Here is a 23,294-nt window from a genome sequence, read left to right as displayed (position 1 = left end):
CTGTTTGTCAGGGTGTGTTGGTGGGTTCCTGTCAGCAGTATACTCTAGCTGTGCGCTCGCTGTTTGTCAGGCTGTGTTGGTGGGTTCCTGTCAGCAGTATACTCTAGCTGTTCGCTCGCTCTTTGTCAGGCTGTGTTGGTGGGTTCCTGTCAGCAGTATACTCTAGCTGTGCGCTCGCTGTTTTTTAGGCTGTGTTGGTGGGTTCCTGTCAGCAGTATACTCTAGCTGTGCGCTCGCTGTTTGTCAGGCTGTGTTGGTGGGTTCCTGTCAGCTGTATACTCTAGCTGTACGCTCGCTGTTTGTCAGCTTGTGTTGGTGGGTTCCTGTCAGCAGTACAGTGGCGTAGCTAAGGAGCTGTGGGCCCCGATGCAACTTTTACAATGGGGCCCCCCATGCACTCTATACATAACAATTGATACAGCGCACTAAAACCTGCCAATGGCAACTACAATGTCAGAGGTACAAGAAGGGGATGGGGAACCGTTTGCTAATAATTACCACTATTCAAAGAGTTTATAGAAGTGATTATTATGAGCACAGGACCAATACAGGGCTAATACTGTAGTTGAGGAAGGGCCCTTTGGGGCCCCTCTGGTTCAAGGGCCCCCGATGCGGTCGCTACCTCTGCAACCCCTATTGCTACGCCCCTGCAGCAGTATACTCTAGCTGTACACTCGCTGCTGTTCAGGCTGTGTTGGTGTTTTCCTGTCAGCTGTATACTCTAGCTGTGAGCTCGCTGTTTGTCAGGCTGTGTTGGTGGGTTTCTGACTGTCAACAGCATACTCTCACTGTACACTTGCTGTTTGTCAGGCTGTGTTGGTGGGTTTCTGACTGTCAGCAGCATACTCTCACTGTACACTTGCTGTTTGTCAGGCTGTGTTGGTGGGTTTCTGACTGTCAGCAGCATACTCTCACTGTACACTTGCTGTTAGGCTGTGTTGGTGGGTTTCTGTCAGCAGCATACTCTCGCTGTACACTTGCTGTTTGTCAGGCTGTGTTGGTGGGTTCCTGTTAGCAGCATACTCTCGCTGTACACTTGCTGTTTGTCAGGCTGTGTTGGTGGGTTCCTGTTAGCAGCATACTCTCGCTGTACACTTGCTGTTTGTCAGGCTGTGTTGGTGGGTTCCTGTCAGCAGGATACACTCGCTGTACACTTGCTGTTTGTCAGGCTGTGTTGGTGGGTTTCTATCAGCAGCATACTCTCACTGTACACTCGCTGTGTTGGTGGGTTTTGGCACGTGGGTGGTAGCTGCACATTTGTGTATCTAGTTTGCATGTACTGTGCAGTCATCTGTTGACTCCCCTCCATATTTGTCACAAACCTGTTAGTCAGGCTGGCTTCTGTTGCGTCTGATCGCTCCGCAGTCCCATTCATTTCCCCTTGCCAAGAAACAGTCTGTGTTTTAAATTCACATTTTACCTTTGCACTTAAAAGAAAAAAGCAAGCTAATTTAGAAGCGTAACGTGCCAATGCGACTGGTTTGGATTTGTGCATAAAGATGATGTATAGAGTTTCTGGCATATTTCCTGAACGTACTTACTATGCTGTACACTAAACATACGTTTAAAGGACAACTGAAGCGAGAGGGCTATGGAGGCTGCCATATTTATTTTCTTTAAAGCAATACCAGTTGCCTCGCTAGCCTTCTGATCTTTTGCCTCTAATGTTGGGAATACACGAGTTTTTGGTTTTTTAGCAGATTTGCTGTCCGATCAATTTGCTGATCGATCAAAACGATCAAAATCAGATTGGACCTGTCGGAAATCTATCTGCCAAAAAACTCATGATGTATTCCCAGCATTATACTTCAAGCCACAGGCCGTGAACAAGCGTGCAGCAGATAAGGTGTTTCTGACATGATAGTGTGGCCATACACTGGTCGATTTGCCATCAGATCGACCAACAGATAGATCCCTCTCTGATCGAATCTGATCAGAGAGGGATCGTATGGCTGCCTTTACTGCAAACAGATTGTGAATCGATTTCAGCAAATCAGATCTGACAAGATTAGCCACCAGCTTTTTTCAGGTGTTGTTCTGACATTTTCTATTACAGGTGTTAATCTGACACTTCTGTGTCCAAATAGATCAGCAGGACAGCCAGGCTAGTGTCGTTGTTTAAAAGGAAATAAATCTAGCAGCCTCCATATGCCTCTCACTTCAGATATACTTACCTTTTTTTTGTGATTTATATACTAGAATTATGAAAAATTACAACTGAACTTTTTTTTTCTTTTTTAATACAAGCATTATAGCGCAGGAGATTTGGACGCAGCCGACGCCACCATAGACCGTAATGGGAATTATAGTGGCGCACAGTGAGTAACTTTGGCGCTGTCAGAAGACGGAGACGAAGTTACTTTTTAAACACTGTAATTCAGCCGCCAGCAAAAGCTGGCTGGCAGCCGAATTACATCATTCCCCACCATCCATGGCGGCCTGGAGGGGGAATAGTAACTAACGCCGCCAGGACTTGTGCAGGAGCAGGGTAAGCCATATATCGGCTTTATCCTGCACCCAAATCCCCTGGTGGCCATTTTTCTCATACACCTAAAGGAACCTATTCTCTTGTGCTAGCTTATGTTTCCCATAGAGCTATAAGCCCAGGAGTTTCTTACAGAGGCCCTGTAGTGACATACCATAGAGCAGAATGCAGGAAGTTATTCAGGATAGCCACTTTTACAGTCATTTTCCTGGTTTTATCAAGGGCTGTGGAGTGGGTTCAAAAATCATCAAACTCCGATTTATCAGTTTATGAGACCATCAACTCCGACTCCAGGTACCCAAATATTGCAGCGATGTTTAGCCTAGGCTGATTAGCTATAGGGAATCCTGTACACATTTGGGACATGTACTCGCCCAACATGTATTCATTGTCATGCAATCTTAAATAATGACTGATTTTTAAAATCATGCAAAGTCATCATTTTGAACATTTCAATGCTATAGATTTGATGCAATCAGAATTAAACCAATGCAATGTATTGACCCTTGGTAATTTACAGATTCCACTCTACCTAAATGCGATTGTGTCATTGAAGTGAGATTGCCATGAGTTGGTGAAGTGTGTGTGGTGAGCGTAATGCCCAAACATTCCATTCATTCCTGCGGAGATCCTCAAATCCCCGACACTGAGATCAATAGAAGATTAAAGTGAAATTCCGCTCTTGCAATCCTCTTAGTTCAGCTCCATTTAATACAAGGATCTGAGCAAACATTGTTTCAGTGTAGTGACCTTGTTCTTGTGTGCATAAACACACAGCCATTCCAAAGGCTTCCTAAAGTGTGTTAGCAGTCTGCAACAGTGCTGCTTCACTTCCTGCAGTAGGCAGACAGTTACAGTATGCATAAAGCCAGAAGGTGCTGGTTAAAGAGAACCTGTACTGAGTAAAATTATTCAAAATAAACACGAGGTAACTTCAAATGGACATTACATAGTTACCTTGCCATCAGTTCCTCTCAGAAGCTCACCATTTTCTTCTTACTGTGATCCCTTCCAGTTCTGACAACATTTTGTCAGAACTGAAATATATCAGTTGCTGTCAAGTTATATATCAGTTGCTGTCAGTTACAGCTGAGAGGAGAACTGATGTGTCCATGTTTCCCTATGGCTCAAGTGGGCGATGTAACAGTTTAACTGTGTGCTGACCAGAAACCTGTTATGGTGTAATGGCCATTTTCAAAATGGAAGACTGATAATTCCATTGATCACAGTGGACAAACAGGACGCAGGAGAGGAAAAATAGATTGAGAAGTAGACTACACAGGAGGTAAGTATGACTTGTGTATGTTTATTTTGACTTTTAATTTCAGTTCAGGTTTTCTTTAAGCTGTGCTCTGAATGCCCATTCCCACATGCATGCGATTTTTCTAATGACCGAGGGGGGTTGTTGAGTGACCGCAACCTTGAGGCCTGGGTATAAGCAGGCAATCACAAGAACGTTTAGAGATGCGCAGCGACGACAACCGGCATGGCGAATTGGATCTTCAAGAACCCCGATGACTCCACGCAAAGTATCGCAATCAATTGACTTACTATTCGCGCCTGTCATGTGACATTGTGTGTACCCACCGGACGGAGGATGGATCGTTGAAGGCTCATCGTCAGGGAAACATCGCTGGATCCATCTTCCTCTGTCGGGTGGTAGGTATTCAGCTCCAAAAAGTGTACTGTTGCGTTACTGGCCCAAAAAAAAATGCTGTTTGAGTTTCTGGGCCGTTTACAGCTGTTTTCAACTGCCAAAAAAGCAATTTCCCACAATGCAATGAGGTTCACAGACAGGAAACTGTCAGGACCATGGTCCTGACATCACACTGTGAGAGGGGTTTCACCACAATATCAGCCACACAGAGCCACCTGATGATCAGTTTGAGAAAAGGAATAGATTTCTCATGGGAAAGGGGGCATCAGATACTGACTGGGATTCAATTCTTGGTTACGGTTTCTCTTTAAAGTGTCATTGAAGCCTAAAGTATGATATAACTAATTGTATGTGTAGTACAGATAATAGAAGTTCTTAGTAGTAGTAGTAGTAGCAAAGATATGAGTCTAATATTTTCATTTTCAGTTATATAGCTTATTTCCTATAACATTGCATCATTATCTAATATTTGCAGTTTACAAATTACACTCTGTATTTTAAATGATGAAACTGTGCAGAGCTAATGATCCTTTGAACTTCCTGGCAAAGAAACCTTAAATAAACAAGAAACCGGGAAAGGTTGAGATAAGTGCTTCAGAAAATAGCACTGCTCTCTGACTTAATTAGTCGGAGAGCTCAGAGAAGCTCTTTTGCATAGATAACTGAAGTTTCTTAACTCTTCCTGTACTGGAAACAATATGAGACTCCTATCTGTGCTACTATTGCTTTATTTCTTAGCTGTACTACATATATAAATCATTATATTTATAAGTTTATTTTCACTTCAAAATCCCTTTAAGACTTAAGGCCCTCCCCCTAGACCATACGTGTCAAACTCCGGTCCGCGGGCCAAATCTGGCCCTCAGAGCCATCAGATTTGGCTTTCACCACATTGCATTAGGTTTGGCCCACTCTAGTCCACCAGGGAAGCTATATTGAAGGTGAAGCCCTAGAATACCAGGGAAGCCAGGTAGGGAGAAAGCACTAAACAATAGGGAACTGTATAGGGAAGGGTGGGGGGACCATTAGACACCAGGGAACTTCATTAGGGAGAGGGGGTGGCCAGTAGACATTGAGGTTGGCCCGCTACTTGGTCCCAGTGTTCAATTTCGGCCCACTTTGAATTTGAGTTTGACACCCCTGGCCTAGAGGAACTAGAAACCCAGGATTGAACTTCATTCCAATTATTAGCAGATACCCCCTTTACCGCAAGAAATCTTTTCCTATTCTGGAATTGATCATTGGGAGGGTCTGTATGGCTGATATTGTGGTGAAACCCCTCCCACAGTGTGATGTCATGACCATGGCCCTGACAGTTTCCTGTCTGTGAACCTTGTTACATTGTGGAAAATAACCGCTTTTTCCAACTGCCAAGCAAGCCTCTGCGGAATGTCCGTTTACTGAGAGTACTATGCAAAGAGATCACTTGGCTCACACTAGATTCTCGGGAGAACCGGTCGTTATCGAGTGCCTTGGCCGCGTACCTATAATATCGCCGGCGGGAGAGCCGATAAACGGCTTACCCTGCTCCTGCACAAGTCGCGGCAGCTGTAATTACTATTCCTCCTCCAGGCTGCTATAGATCGGGGGGGGGGGGGGGGTGTGTAAGACGTAATTTGGCTTCCAGCAATTGCTGGCGGCCGAATTACAGTGTTTTTGTAGTGTTTTGTGCTCTGTATTTTGACGGTGCCCAAATCAGTCACACTGCACTGCGATAGCCGTAATTTCTATTACAGCCTATGAAGGTATCGGCTGCGTCCAAATCTCCTGCACTGTTTTTACAGCGCTCGGCCTAGTTACCTCTACTTGCATGTGCACCGCTTTAGTGAAGCAGGAAGAGGCAGAGTCAATTTAAAGAGGATCTGTATCGAGAATGCCCCTGGTGGGTACTCACCTCGGGAGGGGGAAGCCTTTGAATCCTATCGAGGCTTCCCCTGTCGTCCTCTGGCCCACGGCGGCAGCGATAGTGCTCCGTGAACAGCGGGGATGTAAATATTTACCTTTCCCTGTTCCAGCGCAGTAGCAGCTCTCGGCTCGGAAATAACCGGAAATAGCCGAACCCTGACGTCAGGCAAGCGGACGCCTGTGCAGTAGAGTGGGACCCGACTGAGATCGGCTATTTCAGAGCGGAGAGCCGCAACAGCGCCCCCACTGGAACAGGGAAAGGTAAATATTGCACATTATTGCCTTGCGGCCGCGGAAGGGTTTTTTTTAACCTTTTTTTTTTTTTTTTTTTTTTTTTTTTTTTTTTTTTTTTAAGCATGTAGCTAGCTTAGCGCTAGCTACATGCTTCCGCCCTCCCTGTGGCGTCCCCCAGTATGCGCCGATCGCCGCCGGTGCGTATGCCCATCTGGAAATCCCGTTCTGAATGGGATTTCCATGAGGGCTTCCCCCATGGCGACGCGCGCGGGGACGTCAGAGGGAGTCCCGATCCGCCCCTCAGCGCTGCCTGGCACTGATTGGCCAGGCAGCGCACGGGTCTCGAGGGGGGCACCCTCTGATGCGGCGGGTAGTGGCGAATCGGCGCGGGGCGGCGGCGATCGTAAGTAACACGCAGCTAGCAAAGTGCAAGCTGCGTGTATAAAAAAAAAAAATTATGCAGATCGGCCCAGTGGGGCCTGAGAAATCCTCCTGAGCGGCTTACCCCGGGGTTACCGCTAAGGAGGTTAATTTATAGGATTTGGGCACAAAATGCAGATGAGAACTTAAAGGACCTCTGTTGTGAAAATCTTAAAATGTTTAAATATATGTAAACCTATACAATTAAGAAGTATGTTTCTTCCAGAGTAAAATGAGTTATAAATTACTTTTCTCCTATGTTGCTGTCACTTACAGTAGGTAGTAAAAATCTGACAGAACCGACAGGTTTTGGACTTTCCCATCTCTTTATGGGTGGGGGGGGGGGGGCTTTTCCACAGGGATTTCTTTATTTTCAAAATGCACTTAGCGAATGGCAGTTGCTCCATCCAACTGCCAAAAAAAGTGTACGGTGAGCAGGGAGGCTGGTCAGCATCTTAGTATAAATCTTTTTCAGGGAGTGTCTTTGTAAAGATTAAAGGCCATGCTAAGAATCCCCTATGGGGAGATGGACTAGCCCAAAATCGGTTGGTAATGTCAGATTTCTACTACTTACTGCCAGTGCCAGCAACATAGGAAAGAAGTAATTTATGGCTCATTTTACTCAGGAAGAAACATACTCTTTATTTGTATGTGTCTTAAAGAGAATCTGTACTCTAATACTATTACACTAAAAAGCATACCATTCTATTCCTTATTTTCTCCTGTGCCCCTCTGTGCTGTTTCTGCCACTCCCTGCTGCAATCCTGGCTTGTAATTAACAGTTTTAGGCAGTGTTTACAAACAAACTAACCAGCTTGTAATAGGCTCACATAAACAGAGTGTGTGAGTCATACAGAGTGTGCAGGGGGCCTGCAAAGGGTGTGTATCGCTTCTAACCAATCACAAGCAGCCCTGCACATTCCACACACTCAAGCTTTAGCCCGACAGACACGACAGAGGAAAGTAGATACGATTTATTACAGAGACAGTGCAATTAGGAAAAGCTGCAGTAAGCCAGAGCACATTAGAACAGGCATAGGAACTTATAGGATAGAAGAAATGAGACTGAAACATTCGTTACAGGGTCTCTTTTTAAACTTTAAGACTTCTGCAACCGTTCCTGTTTAAAGAGAACAGAAACTGTAAAAAAAAAAAAGTTTAAACTGCTACGCTGCTGCTTTGTTAGATTTTTGCATTCAGTGCTGAGAGAGAACCTCATGCTGTGTGATGTCTGTGGTCTGACACAGGAAGTGAAGTCTGTCAGAGACGTACAGTATTTTGTTTTTGTGGCATGGCGTCACATGATCAAAGTTGTCCAGCAATGAGTTCTCATGTCCGCTTACTCTAAAGAAACCGCTTTCAGCTGTTGTGAAGAGATGTGTAACAGAAACAGTTACACGCTGGTTCTCCTGCCTTCACATACAGAGAGCACACACAGAATGCTGGAGGGGTGTAGTATTAGTGTTGTCCAGATCATGAACGATTCGGATCTTTGATCCGAATCTCTTTTGTGAGTCGAATCATCCGAATCATCAAAATGAACGATTTGGATCACAAAGAGGGTGGAGCCAGGAGCAGCACGCCCCCTCTCAGCGGGCAGTGGGATCCAGGAAGCAGAATAGAGATGGATTGCTCAGTTGGAGGGAAGCCAGCCTTGCAGAGACAGGTAGTTGGGAGAGAGGACATGGGTGCCACTGCTAGATATGTGTAGAGCACACATACTGGCTATAATGTGCTGCTCATTATAGGCTGTCTGTTCCCTAGTTGTGCACAGTGAACAAATGGGAAACTTTTGGCTCAGAAGCACAGCTCAGTAACTTTGCAGACAGCGTGCTGGGCTAGAATGACAGGACACAGGCTCTGTGATTGCAGTGCAATGTGATCTTCCTGCACTGCTCTAGACAGCTGCACTTATCTTTGGGGAATGCTTTCTTTCACTGTGAGACGTTTGCATTCAGAGTATACAGATGAACATATAGGTGAAATATATTTAAAGCATATGGTTGCAACATGTGGGTTATGTGTGCAAAAATACATTTCTGCTCTCTGCTCACCCCTCTTCGTCCACCTCCTCCTTTCTCTGTCCCCTCCCTGCCCTTCTCTGTCCACCATCCAGTATAGCTACTGTTCTGTCCTCTGCTTCCCACTGCCACTTTCATTTTACCTCTGACCAGCATTCCCCAGCAAGATCCTTATACACACTCACAAGGCCAGGGCAAGAGTGGCAATAGGACTGGTGGGTGGACCACGAATCCAATGCTAGGTACACACGATACAATTTTCTGTTCGATTTACCTGCCAGATCGATTTTTTTCCAACATGTTCTATCTAAATTTCGATCGATTTCCATTCACTTCTATGGAAATTGATCAGAAAATCGATTGGAATTAAGATCGGACATGTTGGAAAAATCGATCTGGCAGGTAAATCTAACAGAAAATTGTATCGTGTATACCTAGCAGAACACTGTCCATATTCACTCACTGCATGTGTGGTTTGAACTGACGGGGCAACAAAGGGGGTAAAGGCCCTTTGGTATTAAAGGAATTATCAGGCAAAAAAAAAAAAAAGAGTTCCACTTACCTGGGTCTTCTACCAGCCCCATGCAGCCATCCTGTGCCCTCGTAGTCACTAACTGCTGCTCCGGTCCCCCTCTGTCAGCTAGTTTAGTTTTTGCCGACCTCGGGGTCAGCAGGCCGCATTGCGTACATTTTTACACATTCCCGCTGGTGCAGGAACATTAACACATACGTTTTTATGCGTTACTGGTTTAGCGCGTATATTTTTACGCATTGAACCAGTAACGCGTAAAAACGTATGTGTTAATGTTCCTGCACCAGCGGGAATGCCGAAAAATTATGCAATGCGGCCTGCCGACCCCGAGGTCGGCAAAAACAAAACTAGCTGCCAGCGGGGGACCAGAGCAGCAGTAAGTGACTACGAGGGCACAGGATGGCTGCATGGGGCTGGTAGAAGACCCAGGTAAGTGGAACTCATTTTTTTTGTGTTGCCTGATAATTACTTTGTCAGATATTTTTACCATTTTCTCAAGTAAAAGTGGGAAACTTCATTTATAGTAGAATCTGATTATATCCGATCATTTACAATAGTTTTTTGTGAAGTTTTTTCCAAAATATTTCATTTGTGAAGCTGCCATTATCCCAGTTTGTAAAGTATGCTGGCTTGCCTATTTAGAAACAATGCTAAGGGTCATCCACACTAGAAGTGCTTTAAAATCGTTCACTTTCATTAAAATCGTGGAAAAAAAAGTGAATGGGAGCGATTTTAAAATACGCTGATCAATCGTAATACGCTCAGAAAAGTGCTTCTAGTGTGAATAGGCCCTGAAGGACATCTAAAGGGAGCAGGATATGGAGGCTGACATTTTTTTTTTTTTTTTTTTTTTGGGTTAAACAATACAACTTGCTTTAATGTCCTGGTCAAGCCTCTGCTTCTAAGACCTGGTTCACACTGGCACAGATGGAATATTGATTCGTGTAAACGACAGTTTTCCATCCCTGACACTTCATTCCATTAGCGCGTGGTCAATGCAACACATCCGTTGATACAGAAAAATCGCTGCAGACTCAAACTTGTGGTCCGTGTGGCGGAACGGACCGTACGGACCATTGTGAACGGACTCCTTGGTTAACATTGGATCCGTTCTTGTGCGTTACGATCCGATAAACTGTTCGTTTTTTAGGCCAACGTGAACTGGGCCTTATACTTCTAACCATAGACCCTGAGAATGGACATGCACAGCAGATGTTTCTGACTGAACTCCAGCTTAATCTAGTCAAACTTCAGTTGCAAGCTGCATGCTTGTTTCGGGTGTGTGATCCAGATACTACTGCAGCCAAAGAGAATAGCAGGACTGCCAGGCAACTGGTATGGTTCAAAAGTGTGGCCCGTGTGTGTAACCCCACGCATGTCTGTGTTTAACAAGGGAATACTTGGGGCCCATGCTCAGATGTGGCTCAGTACAATGTCCACCACCCCACTGTCCGTAGCAAGCATCTGGCTTCCTAGCAGCGGCTTAGCTGGCCTAGGATGTCCTGCATCTTCTGCTGGGAAAGTCAATGAGCTGCCAGTGATGGGTCTAAAATATGTGTAATAAGAGAAAAAAATGTCTTGTAATATTTTTGTATTGCTGAACACCGTATATTAACCCTATCCAATCCCGTGTCAGACATTGTCGTTTTCCCCTTCAGCTCCAATGTTAGACATAGACCAAAAGGAAAAATATGGCTGCCACTAGAGGCACCTCTGCAGATCTAGTCCTGTATGGTGTCAGTCCCTGAAGATCAACTTAGATCACTGCCGGCCCCATACTCTGCCTTTGGGAGATGCTAAGTCTTACTGCCAAAATAGTAAGATACCAGCCAGCCTCCCTACTCACTTGCATGCTCTTTTGGCAGTTAGACTAAGCAACTGCTATTCAAAGAATGTTTTTGAAAAACAAAGAAACTGCTGAGAATCCCCTGTAGGAGATGGACTAGTCCAAAACATATCAAATCTGTCAGATTTTAAATGCTTGGGGGTTTTTTTGTTGTTGTTTTTTTTTTTTTTTTGCTGTAGTGGTCCTTTAACAGGTTTGTAAAACCACGGTGTATCATTTATAGACTGTTTTTTTTTTCCCCTTAGAATACAGCCGGCCTAGATGACTTTGAGAGGATAAAGACCCTGGGGACGGGTTCGTTTGGGAGAGTGATGCTGGTGAAACATAAAGGAGCCGATCAGTATTATGCCATGAAGATCCTGGATAAACAGAAGGTGCGTCTCTCTCGCCTATTCCTGTACCACGAAATCCGGTTACAGACTTTTTTTCCCAGATCCGGTCCAGGATTTACCATTCACTTTCTGTTTCTACACAAATTTTTTCCACAGCAACACAGCAGCCTTTATGTAGTTCCAAGTGATTGAGCATGTTTAGAGGAAGATGCCAAGCAATGTGAACTGGCTTTAAAGAACTCACGAGGTGACAAAAAAATGTAGTTTTACTTACCTAGTGGTGCTTCAAGCCCCTAGAAGTCATTTGGGTCCCTCGCCACAGCGTCAGGCCTCTCCTGTCTCCGCTGGCAGCCTCCTAAGATTGCCGACCCCTGGATGGCACGGCGTGTTCTGCGCGGGAGCATGAACAAGCCCACGTCATTAGGAGCTGACTATGTCTGCGCAGTGCGCCCCTGGTGTCGTGGGCAAGTGCAGAAGACACTGACCCATCCGGGGTCGGTGATCTTCAGAGGCTACCAGCGGAGACTGGAGATGCAGCGAGGGACTCAAATGACTTCCAGGGGCTGGAAGAAGCCCCAGGTAAGTCAAACAGCAATTTATTTATTTTTGTCACCTTGTGAGTCCTTTTGAATATTGTTAATATATTTTTTCCTAACTAAACTACTCTAGCATCGTCTGCTGATTTACTTACTCGTAAATGTGTCTGGTGAATGTGGGTTTCGATGAATGCTTTGGAATTTGCACTTTTTTTTTTCTATTTAACCACTTCACCCCAAAGGCGTTTTCACCCTACCAGACAAGAGCGATTTTCACCTTTCACTGCTCATCCCTTTCATTTGCCAATAGCTTATTCACCACTTATCACAATTAAATGATCTATAGCTTGTTTTTTTCACCACAAATTGGGCTGTTTGGGGTTGATATTTGTTTTCAGTAATTACTTTATTTTCTATGCATTTTAAAGGGAAAAGCAAGGAAAAATGAAAAAATACACTAGTTCTCCAATTTCATCTCCTATAGTTTTAATATAAACACTGCTAATGTACATAAAACCCACACATTTTATTTGCCTCTTTGGCCTGGTTATCAAAAGATTTTATTTATGTCCCTAGTACAAAGGATGGTGACAATATAGTATTTGGAAATAAAGGTGTATTTTTTTTTTCTTTGGCGGGTTTTTTTTTCACTATTTTCACACGCACGTGTACAGGAAATGCATGCGCGGGAGCGCGCATGTGCATGCGCGGGAGCGTGCACGCTCGGGGGCACATCGGCAGCAGCACTGGCTGACTTATAAAAACATCCTGGAGCCATTAAGAGGCTCTAGCCCAGGCATGGGCAAACTATGCCCTCCAGCTGTTACGGAACTAAAAGTCTCACAATGCATTGCAGGAGTCTGACAGCCACAGTCATGACTCATAAAGGCAAATGCATTGTGGGACTTGTAGTTCCGTAACAGCTGGAGGGCCGAGTTTGCCCATGCCTGCTCTAGCAGGACGTTTTTAGAAGTCAGCTTGTCATTAAGTCGTTAATGTTGCATGATGAGATCATGGTAAAAACCATATAGTACAGTAATTTCTGTGAATTCTCTTGATACTGGCCCTGCTTCCTTACCCCTTTGGGGGTGAATTGTTTTTAATTTAATTTGTTTTGCAATTGTCAAAGATTTTGGTGTGTGTGTGTGTGTGTTTTGCTCTTGCACAAATTGTTTTATAGGCAGTTCTAAGACCAAGACAAGCTACATATTTGTGCACCTAACGCTCTCTGCTCAGAATATAACCACAATAAATAGCTGTGGGTGGGCTGTACTGGTAAGGACTTTGATGTGGGGTTTAAATCCCGGCTCAAGCCAGTAGATAAAACAATGGAGGAGTCTTTGGGCAAGGTTCCCTAATGATCCTGGTTGTGCCCTAAGTGGCTGCAGTCATGAAGCACTTTGAGTCTGCCAGGAAAAAAAAACACAATAAAAAACGTTCTATGTTGTCTATTTGTCCTCTGAAAATGTTAAAGTGGACCTGAACTCTTGCACAGGACAGAAGGAAAACAGAGAGAAATGCATCCTGTATGTATTTAGAGAGTTTAGCCTGTCTAATCCCCACTCATCAGTACCTAATTACAAGTTGTAATTGGATCACTCAGCTGTGTCAGCTGACTACCATATGACAGAGCAGCTAATTTCTAAACACAGAATATTAACCCTATGTCAGTTTCCATGAAAGTAACAAAGAAATGTTTTTCTTTATACTATTGCTTATCCTTTAGCGCAACGAGGGAGTTCTGAGTTAAAGTCTTCTTTAAAGAGACACTGAAGCGAAAAATAAATTGATATGATTTGTATGTGTAGTACAGCTAAGAAATAAACATTAGGAGCAGAGACTGAAGTCTTATAATATTTTCAGTACAGGAAGAGTTAAGAAGTTCCAGTTGTTATCTATGCAAAAGAGCCATTGAGCTCCAAGACTTTCGAAGCGGCAGAGAGCTCTGTCTTCTGAAGCTTATTGTCTCAAGTCTGTAAATGTATTTTCTTTTTCTCTGCAGAGAAGAGTTCAAAAGTTCACTAGCCTGCTCTGTAAAATCATTTAGAATGCTGAGCAGTGTGTAAACTGCAAATATTAGAGAATGGTGCAATGTTATAGAAAAAAACTAAATAACTGAAAATAAAAATATGAGTTAAGAAACTCCAGTTATCTATGCAAAAAAGCCATTGAGCTCAACGACTAAGTCGCAGAGAGCTCTGTCTTCTGAAGCTTGTTATCTCAACTGTCAGTCATTGTATTTTTTTTTTCTCCTCTGCAGGAGGACAGTTCAAATGTTCACTAGCCTGCTCTGTAAAATCATGTAGACTGAGTAGTGTGTAAACTGCAATTATTAAAGAATGATGAAATGTAATAAATAAATATATAACTGAAAATAAAATGTGAATATTTTCTTTGCTACTAATGTTCTAGTAATTTTCCGTACTACACAACCAATTCATTATATCATAATTTTTTTTTCGCTTCAGTGTCTCTTTAACCACCCTGGCGTTCTATTAAGATCGCCAGGGCGGCTGCGGGAGGGTTTTTTTTTAATAAAAAAAAAACTATTTCATGCAGCCAACTGAAAGTTGGCTGCATGAAAGCCCACTAGAGGGCACTCCGGAGGCGTTCTTCCGATCGCCTCCGGCAGCCAGAAGTAACACGGAAGGCCGCAATGAGCGGCCTTCCGTGTTTTGCTTACTTCGTCGCCATGGCGACGAGCGGAGTGACGTCATGGACTTCAGCCGACGTCCTGACGTCAGCCGCCTCCGATCCAGCCCTTAGCGCTGGCCGGAACTATTTGTTCCGGCTGCGCAGGGCTCAGGCGGCTGGGGGGGACCCTCTTTCGCCGCTGCTCGCGGCGGATCGCCGCAGTGCGGCGGCGATCGGGCAGCACACGCGGCTGGCAAAGTGCCGGCTGCGTGTGCTGCTTTTTATTTGAACAAAATCGGCCCAGCAGGGCCTGAGCGGCAGCCATCGGCGGTGATGGACGAGCTGAGCTCGTCCATACCGCTAAGATGGTTAAGGCAAACTGCATGCAAATCCAAATCAGCAGGAAACGCATGTAATTGGATGCAATCTCTGTGGTTAGACTGGTTACAAAATTGTATGCAATCTGGAAGAATTTGCATCTTGTTGTTTGTGGCCGATCCCCTACGGTTTTCTCTTGGCTAACGCTTTCCTGTTACTTTCAGGTGGTAAAACTGAAGCAGATAGAGCATACGCTGAACGAGAAGAGGATATTACAAGCAGTCAACTTCCCTTTCCTGGTCAGGTTGGAGTATTCCTTTAAGGTAAGGCTTTCCACTGCCGCCATTGTGCTAAATTCACAAAGATGGGAGGTGAGGTGCTTGATATTAGCACAGCTTTTCTTCCACCCATTCTCAGATTTAATTCCCATTTAGGTTATTTCAATTAACATAACTAAAGCGTATGAAAATTTGTGCCATCAAGTGCATGCCCGATCAACGAGGCGACCAATTTCGGGGCAAAATGGTTCGGACTGCTGCAAGATGTCGGGTGATGGCGATCGTTTGGCTGCGCGGAGGTAACAGCGAGCGATATTGGGACAATTGACAAACGTGACAAAAAAACCCAAAGCTGTCCTCCCGTAATATTCAGTGTGTTCCCATCCCCGGTGCCCAGTGCACTATACATTACCTGTCCACGTCTGCCGCTGACTCCGCGAGCCGTTCTCTGTCCATACACGTGCTCTACGTGGTTTCCAGCAGACACGTGGGCGTGTGATGTCATACACCCGCCCACATTACTCCGGCAACCATGTAGGGCTCATGTTTTGATGGAAGACAGCGCCTAGAGGCAGCAGCAGACAGTAATGAATATCATCATCGGGGGCACATTGAATGTTGTGGGGTACAGCGTCTGGTTGGATGCGGCATCACAAGGCCGATTCCAGATTGATTCTAGCATGAAATTGATCAGGGATTGGCCTGTGGTGTATGGGCAGCCAACAGATCTCTCTCCGATCTGTCTCTTGCCCATACGTCACCTTTACAAACTCAAACTGAGATTGCCTCTCCGTTCCCCTGAATGGTTTGTCCTGATTCCTGCTTTAATTTTCCAGGGCTGATTTACAGTGGTGTGAAAAACTATTTGCCCCCTTCCTGATTTCTTATCCCTTTGCATGTTTGTCACACTTAAATGTTTCTGCTCATCAAAAACCATTAACTATTAGTCAAAGATAACATAATTGAACACAAAATGCAGTTTTAAATGATGGTTTTTATTATTTAGTGAGAAAAATAACTCAAAACCTACATGGCCCTGTGTGAAAAAGAAATTGCCCCCTGAACCTAATAACTGGGTGGGCCACTCTTAGCAGCTATAACGGCAATCAAGCATTTGCGATAACTTGCAACGAGTCTTTTACAGCGCTCTGGGGGGATTTTGGCCCACTCATCTTTGCAGAATTGTTGTAATTCAGCTTTATTTGAGGGTTTTCTAGCATGAACCGCCTTTTTAAGGTCATGCCACATCATCTCAATAGGATTCAGGTCAGGACTTTGACTAGGCCACTCCAAAGTCTTCATTTTGTTTTTCTTCAGCCATTCAGAGGTGGATTTGCTGGTGTGTTTTGGGTCACTGTCCTGCTGCAGCACCCAAGATCGCTTCAGCTTGAGTTGACGAACAGATGGCCGGACATTCTCCTTCAGGATTTTTTGGTAGACCGTAGAATTCATGGTTCCATCTATCACAGCAAGCCTTCCAGGTCCTGAAGCAGCAAAACAACTCCAGACCGTCACTCTACCACCACCATATTTTACTGTTGGCATGCTGTTCTTTTGCTGAAATGCTATGTTACTTCTACGCCAGATGTAACGGGACACGCACCTTCCAAAAAGTTCAACTTTTGTCTCGTCGGTCCACAAGGTATTTTCCCAAAAGTCTTGCCAATCATTGAGATGTTTTTTAGCAAAATTGAGACAAGCCTTAATGTTCTTTTTGCTTAAAAGGGGTTTGCGCCTTGGATATCTGCCATGCAGACCGTTTTTGCCCAGTCTCTTTCTTATGGTGGAGTCATGAACAATGACCTTAATTGAGGCAATTGAGGCCTGCAGTTCTTTAGATGTTGTCCTGGGGTCTTTTGTGGCCTCTCGGATGAGTTTTCTCTGCGCTCTTTGGTGTAATTTTGGTCGGCCAGCCACTTCTGGGAAGGTTCATCACTGTTCCATGTTTTTGCCATTTGTGGGTAATGGCTCTCACTGTGGTTCGCTGGAGTCCCAAAGCTTTAGAAATGGCTTTATAACCTTTACCCGACTGATAGATCTCAATTACAGTACTTTGTTCTCATTTGTTCCTGAATTTCTTTGGATCTTGGCATGATGTCTAGCTTTTGAGGTGCTTTTGGTCTACTTCTCTGTGTCAGATAGCTCCTATTTAAGTGATTTATTGATTGAAATAGGTGTGGCAGTAATCAGGTCTGGGGGTGACTACAGAAATTGAACTCAGGTGTGATAAACCACAGTTAAGTTATTTTTTAACAAGGGGGGCAATCACTTTTTCACACAGGGACATGTAGATTTGAAGTTTTTTTTCTCACTAAATAATAAAAACCATCATTTAAAACTGCATTTTGTGTTCAATTATGTTATCTTTGACTAATAGTTAATGGTTTTTGATGAGCAGAAACATTTAAGTGTGACAAACACGCAAAAGAATAAGAAATCAGGAAGGGGGCAAATAGTTTTTCACACCACTGTACAAATGAACCCAGAAATAAGATTGCTTATAAAGGAAGCTTGAATGGATATAAAACAATTAAAAGCAGTTTAAAAGGGGGAATAAATGGTGGACAGTAATGGTGGACACGGTTTTTGAACTAAAACAGTGTTCATTCTCGGTGGACATGTACGGATTGGCTCAGGGGACTTGTGCCCCCTGCTGCCAGTAACATCGCGATCGCAGGCATCCGCCCGCACAGCCCCCCAAGCTGCAGGGAAGTGACTATCGCGTCCCTGTGGCTGTAGCAGCTGCTCCTGCAGACAAGAGGCTCGCGCCCGCACAGCATAAATGGTTAAAGAAACCTGTATTGAAAAAAAATGTTTTACCAGTGGTTAAAATGGTTACAAGTGCTGGTACTATTGCTGTCATGCGGATCCTCTGACTTCCATACTTTATCTTGGTCTCGATTCAGAGGCAATATATCTACGCCCAACAGGACTTCTTCTAAAGTCCCAGGGGGCGTAGATAAGTTGTTTTATGACTTCTATGGGCTGCGTGCACTCGTTTCTGGCAGTTAGATTGCAGAATGGTGAATGGGAACATGTGTTCTCAAAGCCAATAAAAGCACCTACATTCCCAAATTATGAATGAACTCTGCTGTAATGAACAGCAGAGTTCATTCGTTGAGAGTGTAAGAAGAAAAGCCTCTTCCACTTTCGTTTTAGCTTAGAAAGCTGTGATTCAGCTTCCGAAGCAGGACATTGTCATCTAGTGACCAAAAAATGAGTGCAACATAAAAATATTCATACACCTAAAAATGAAAAGCATATTAATACAATTTTATACCACCCTAGCCTCAATAGTTATCATGATAGCAAAAGTGGCAAATTTAAAAAATACATAAATTGTTTCATTAGGGACTTGGCTTTTTATACATGTCTGCTATGAGGGTATATTATTATTATTTTTGTAAATTAGAGCTTTTAATAAGTTATAGAGTACAATGAGAAAAAACAAAAACTCCTTTACTTCTAAAAAAAATATTGTCGGCATACATTGTGATAGAGACATAATTTAAATGTTGTAATAACCGGCATGAATGGGCAAATGAAATGTGTGTGTGTTTTAATATCCATAGCATTTATTTTAAAACTATAATGGCTGAATTCTGAAAAATAATAAAAACATTTTTCTGCCTTCTTTCTGCCTTTAAAAACCATATCAAATAAAATTATCCTTAGTAAAAATTACCACCTAAAGAAAGCCTAATTGGTGGTGAAAAAAACAAAATATAGATCATTTCTGTGTGATGAGTGGTGATAAAGTTATTGGCGAATGAATGGGAGGAGCGCTGAAATGTGAAAACTGCTCTGGTCCATAAGGGGAATACCACCTGTAGTTGTCAAGTGGTTATATAATTGACTAGACTGCAAATTCACTCTGGATATTATTCTGGTCACTTCATTGTCACAATGCTGGTTCCAGGCCTGCGACTCATCCAGCTGATATTTTGCACCACTTCTCAGAGACCCAACTTTACTTTATTCCTTTTTTTTCTGCAGGACAATTCAAATTTATACATGATAATGGAATATGTGCCTGGGGGTGAAATGTTCTCACATTTAAGAAGAATTGGCAGATTCAGGTGAGTACTCGGTGTCTTACACTTTAATATGCACAATTAGTGCCCATTGGGCCCGTATATGTCCACAACTAAGCCTTCATCTGAATATATGTAAGTAATGACGTTATTAGTTACACCTATCAGATTGTGTAAACCAGGGTTCCCCAAACGTTTTCGGTCAAGGGCCGGGTCAACATCCTTCAGACTGGGGGGCCCCAAACATACATAAAATGATGTTGAAAAACATTTAATCAGGGTATTGATTCCCCCCAATCATGGCCGGGGGAGAACTTCCAGCAGCAGCCATTCAGTCATGCAGCTCCTGAAGAACGTCTTTGTGCATCGGACAGTGAAGCATACCCAGGTGACAACCTGCCGTCCAGTTGGACAGCAGTGTCACCTGATGCAGGATTTCAAGCCTGTGGGCCTTAAAGAGAGTCTGAAGCGAGAATAAATCTCGCTTCAGACCTCATATATAGCAGGGGCACGTGTGCCCCTGCTAAACCGCCGCTATCCCGCGGCTTAACGAGGGTCCCTGTCCCCCCAAATCCCCTCCGTAATGCGGGGGAGCGCTTCCTGGTTGGGGCAGGGCTAACCGCCGCAGCCCTGCCCCACGCGCGTCTGTCAGCGCGTATCTCCGCCTCTCCCCCGCCCCTCTGTCTTCCTTCACTGACAGGGGCGGGGGAGAGGCGGCGATGCGCGGCTGATAGACGCGAATGGAGGCAGGGCTGCAGCCGTTAGCCCTGCCTCCAGGAGCGACCAAGTGTCGCAGTGGGGGGTTTGGGGGTGAAGGGACCCCCGTTTAGCGGCGCATATGCGGCGGTTTGGCACACGTGCCCCTGCTAACTATGAGCTCTAAAGCGAGATTTATTCTCGCTTCAGTCTCTTTAAAGGGAACCTAAACTGAGAAGGATGTGGATTTTTCCTTTTAAAATAATACCAGTTCCCTGACTCTCCTGCTGATCCTGTGTCTCTGTGCCCCTCAACAAGCATGCAGATCAGGTGCTCTGACTGGAGTCAGACTGGATTAGCTGCATGCTTGTTACAGGTGTGTGACTCAGCCACTACTGCAGACACAGAGAACAGGACTGCCTGGCAACTGGTATTGTTTAAAAGGTAAAATCCATATCCCTCTCAGTTTAGGTTCCCTTTAAGTGGTTAAAGCAAACCTGAACTGGAAAATAAGTCAAAATAAACCTATACAGGCCATACTTCCTTCCATATAGTTTACTCGTTAGTCTTTCTCCTCTCCCACATCCTGTTTGCCCACTTCGATCAATTAAATTATCCATCCTCCATTTTTAAAATGGCGATGACCCTTTAAAGAGAACCAGAGACGAAGCACCCTCATGTATTTTATTACATTTATCAGTGGGAAAATGACAGTAAACACCTACCCTGCTTTTAGTTTTATTCTTCTCTAGCTAATGTCTGTTATCAGGTGTCATAAGAATCCCAGACTGAGCATTCAGTCTAGGTCTGACCTGGAATCATTACAGCTGAGTCAGTCTTCTGTGGAGTCTTTTCAAGCCCAGGCCTGCCCCGTCCTGGCCCAGCTTTTCTGCTTTGCATACTTAGATCTCTGATGACATCGGAGGGGCTGCTGCTGCCGAGAAAGAAGCTCTGAAACAGACAAGTGTATCTGTGTGCACTGTGCAGCCTGTCCTTATCTACTGTATGCAGTTTAATTTATATGAGAGACACTTCCTACAGGCAGCCACACAGCATGCCAGAATAATAAAGTTGAAAGCACACAGATGAAAGGCTGCAGCAGCCCTGCTTGTCTATAGTCTCATAGAGGCTAGACAGCACATCCAGAACAGATTATAACCTGGAAGCAGAAGGGATATGAGCCTTCGGCAATATTGGATTTTTCCTGGAGCAATAATGGATAAAAAAACACTCAAAAAGGCACACCAGAGTCAGTGTTTGCTCATTGTAAAATCTTTCCTCTCCCTCATTTAAATTCTGACATGTATCACATGGTGACATTTTTACTGCTGTCAGGTGATGTCAGTGGAAGTAGCTGCTGCTTGCTTTTTTGGCAGTTGGAAACAGCTGTAAACCGCTATTTCCCACAATGCAACGAGGTTCACAGACAGGAACCTGCCAGGACCATGGTCCTCACTAATTTCCTGTGGGAGGGGTTTCACCCCAATATCAGCCATACAGAGCACCTGATGATCCGTTTGTGATAAGGAATAGATTTCTCATATAAAAGGGGGCATCAGTAACTGATTGGGATGAAGTTAAATATGAAGTTTAATATTGGAGTCGACTTATACATGAGGTCGACTTGTATTTGAGTATATATGGTACATTCTAATGATATGAAGGGGGAGGGTGTTTGTGAATCCTGCGTTTATTTTGTCGGACGCCTCTTGTCTTTGCAGTGAGCCCCACGCACGGTTCTATGCAGCTCAGATAGTTTTAACATTCGAATACCTCCATTCGTTAGACCTCATCTACAGAGATCTCAAACCAGAAAATCTTTTAATCGACCAACAAGGATATATTCAGGTGAGTCGGCATTGCACAGTGCATCTCACATTGCATGCAGATTTCATACAAATCGTATGGGGATTAGAATTGGCCCAATCAAATCCCTACAATCAGAATGTACGCTGGAGTTGTTTGCATTTCACTGACTCTCTCTGTCCTCCAGCAGGGGGCAGTAACTGCTATAGGCATGCTCAGCAATAGGCTTATGATCAAATGATCAATGGCTGCTAAGTAGTAGTTCAATGACTAGCTAAGATAAACCCGACAGCCTGTCATGACAGGCTCTGTGTTTATGATGGGGGGGGGGGGTGCTGTCAGGACAGGTGAGTGAAATTACCCCCCCCCCCCAAAAAAAAAAATCCGTAATTGACAGGCATGTATTTACTTTTAAGCAATACAAGTTGCCTGGCTTTCCTGCTGATACTCTGAGTCTAATACTTTTAGCTATGGCCCCTGAACAAGTATGCAGCAGATCAGGTGTTTCTGACATTGTCAGATCTAACAAGAATAGCTGCATGCTTGTTTCTGGGGTGCTGCAGACACTACTGCAGCCAAATAGATCAGCAGGGCTTCCAGGCAACTGGTATTGTTTAAAAGAAAATAAATATGCCAGCCGCCATATCCCTCTCACTTCAGTTGTCCTTTAAAGGGACTCTGACGTGATGGGAATACAGTGGCTGCCAAATGAATGCCAAGTTTTAAAGTGGACCTGAACTCTTGCACAGGACAGAAGGAAAACAGAGAGAATTGCACCCTGTGTGTATTTAGAGAGTTTAGTCTGTCAAATTCCCACTCATCTGTGAGTAATCACAGGTGTAATCTGATCTCTCAGCTGTGCCAACTGGCTGCCTGGGCAGGGCAGCTAGTTTGTGAACACAAGATATTAGCCCTATGTCTTCTTCCATGAAAGCAGGAAGTAGACACACTGCAGATTTATTGCAGGATATAGATCAGCTGGAACAAATGTTTTTTTTAAAGGTCATTATGCTGCTACTTATCTTTTAGAGCAGAGAGGAAGTTCTGAGTTCAGGTCCGCTGTAAAAATAAAATGCCAGTAGCCTGGTGGTTGTGCTGATCTCCTGGCTTCAGTTTGAGTCACACACCTGCAAGGAGCCAGCTGAGTCAGAGTGAGTCACCTTAGCGGCACACTTTTCTAGGTCAGTGATTCAGATTACATTGAAGTCTGTTGTTTATCGAAAGGTTAGCCTATTCCTCTCACTTGCATTTTCCTTGAAAGAGTATCTGTAGTGACAGAGAGCGGTCTGTACAGCTTCAGTATGGCCAAGCCAAAATGTAATGGGCTGTTGGGAAACATAACTGGTTTTTCATTGGACCCTCTCTGAAAACTGCTCTTCACTGAATGATCAGGTCAGCAAAAAACATGACATCCTTGTGTTATATGCTTGTGTCTGATTCTGTGCACAGCCTCTTTTTTTAAATGTTGCTCTTTTTCCATTGATTAAAAAAAATTAGCAGCAATCCAATAGCTCCAAAAGAAAGCTCTATTTGTGAGAAGAAAAGAGGGTAGCATTAATT

The 23,294-nt window shown here is 44.1% G+C and overlaps 1 protein-coding gene across 3 annotated transcripts in view; it reads left to right on the top strand.

Moving 5' to 3' along the window:
* The window catches only part of PRKACB (protein kinase cAMP-activated catalytic subunit beta), a 137,140-nt gene that overhangs the window by 90,293 nt on the left and 23,553 nt on the right, over positions 1–23,294 (top strand). For all 3 annotated transcript variants that reach the window (XM_068239143.1, XM_068239142.1, XM_068239144.1), the window contains exons 3-6: positions 11,346–11,474; positions 15,145–15,243; positions 19,195–19,277; positions 21,650–21,776. In XM_068239143.1, coding sequence (XP_068095244.1) covers positions 11,346–11,474; positions 15,145–15,243; positions 19,195–19,277; positions 21,650–21,776 — 438 coding nt within the window. The remainder of the gene's footprint in view (positions 1–11,345; positions 11,475–15,144; positions 15,244–19,194; positions 19,278–21,649; positions 21,777–23,294) is intronic.

This window comes from Hyperolius riggenbachi, chromosome 6 (assembly GCF_040937935.1).
Source record: "Hyperolius riggenbachi isolate aHypRig1 chromosome 6, aHypRig1.pri, whole genome shotgun sequence".
Classification (NCBI taxonomy): domain Eukaryota; kingdom Metazoa; phylum Chordata; class Amphibia; order Anura; family Hyperoliidae; genus Hyperolius; species Hyperolius riggenbachi.
Note: the sequence above shows the minus strand (reverse complement) of the source record. Positions and strands in the feature narration are given on the sequence as shown.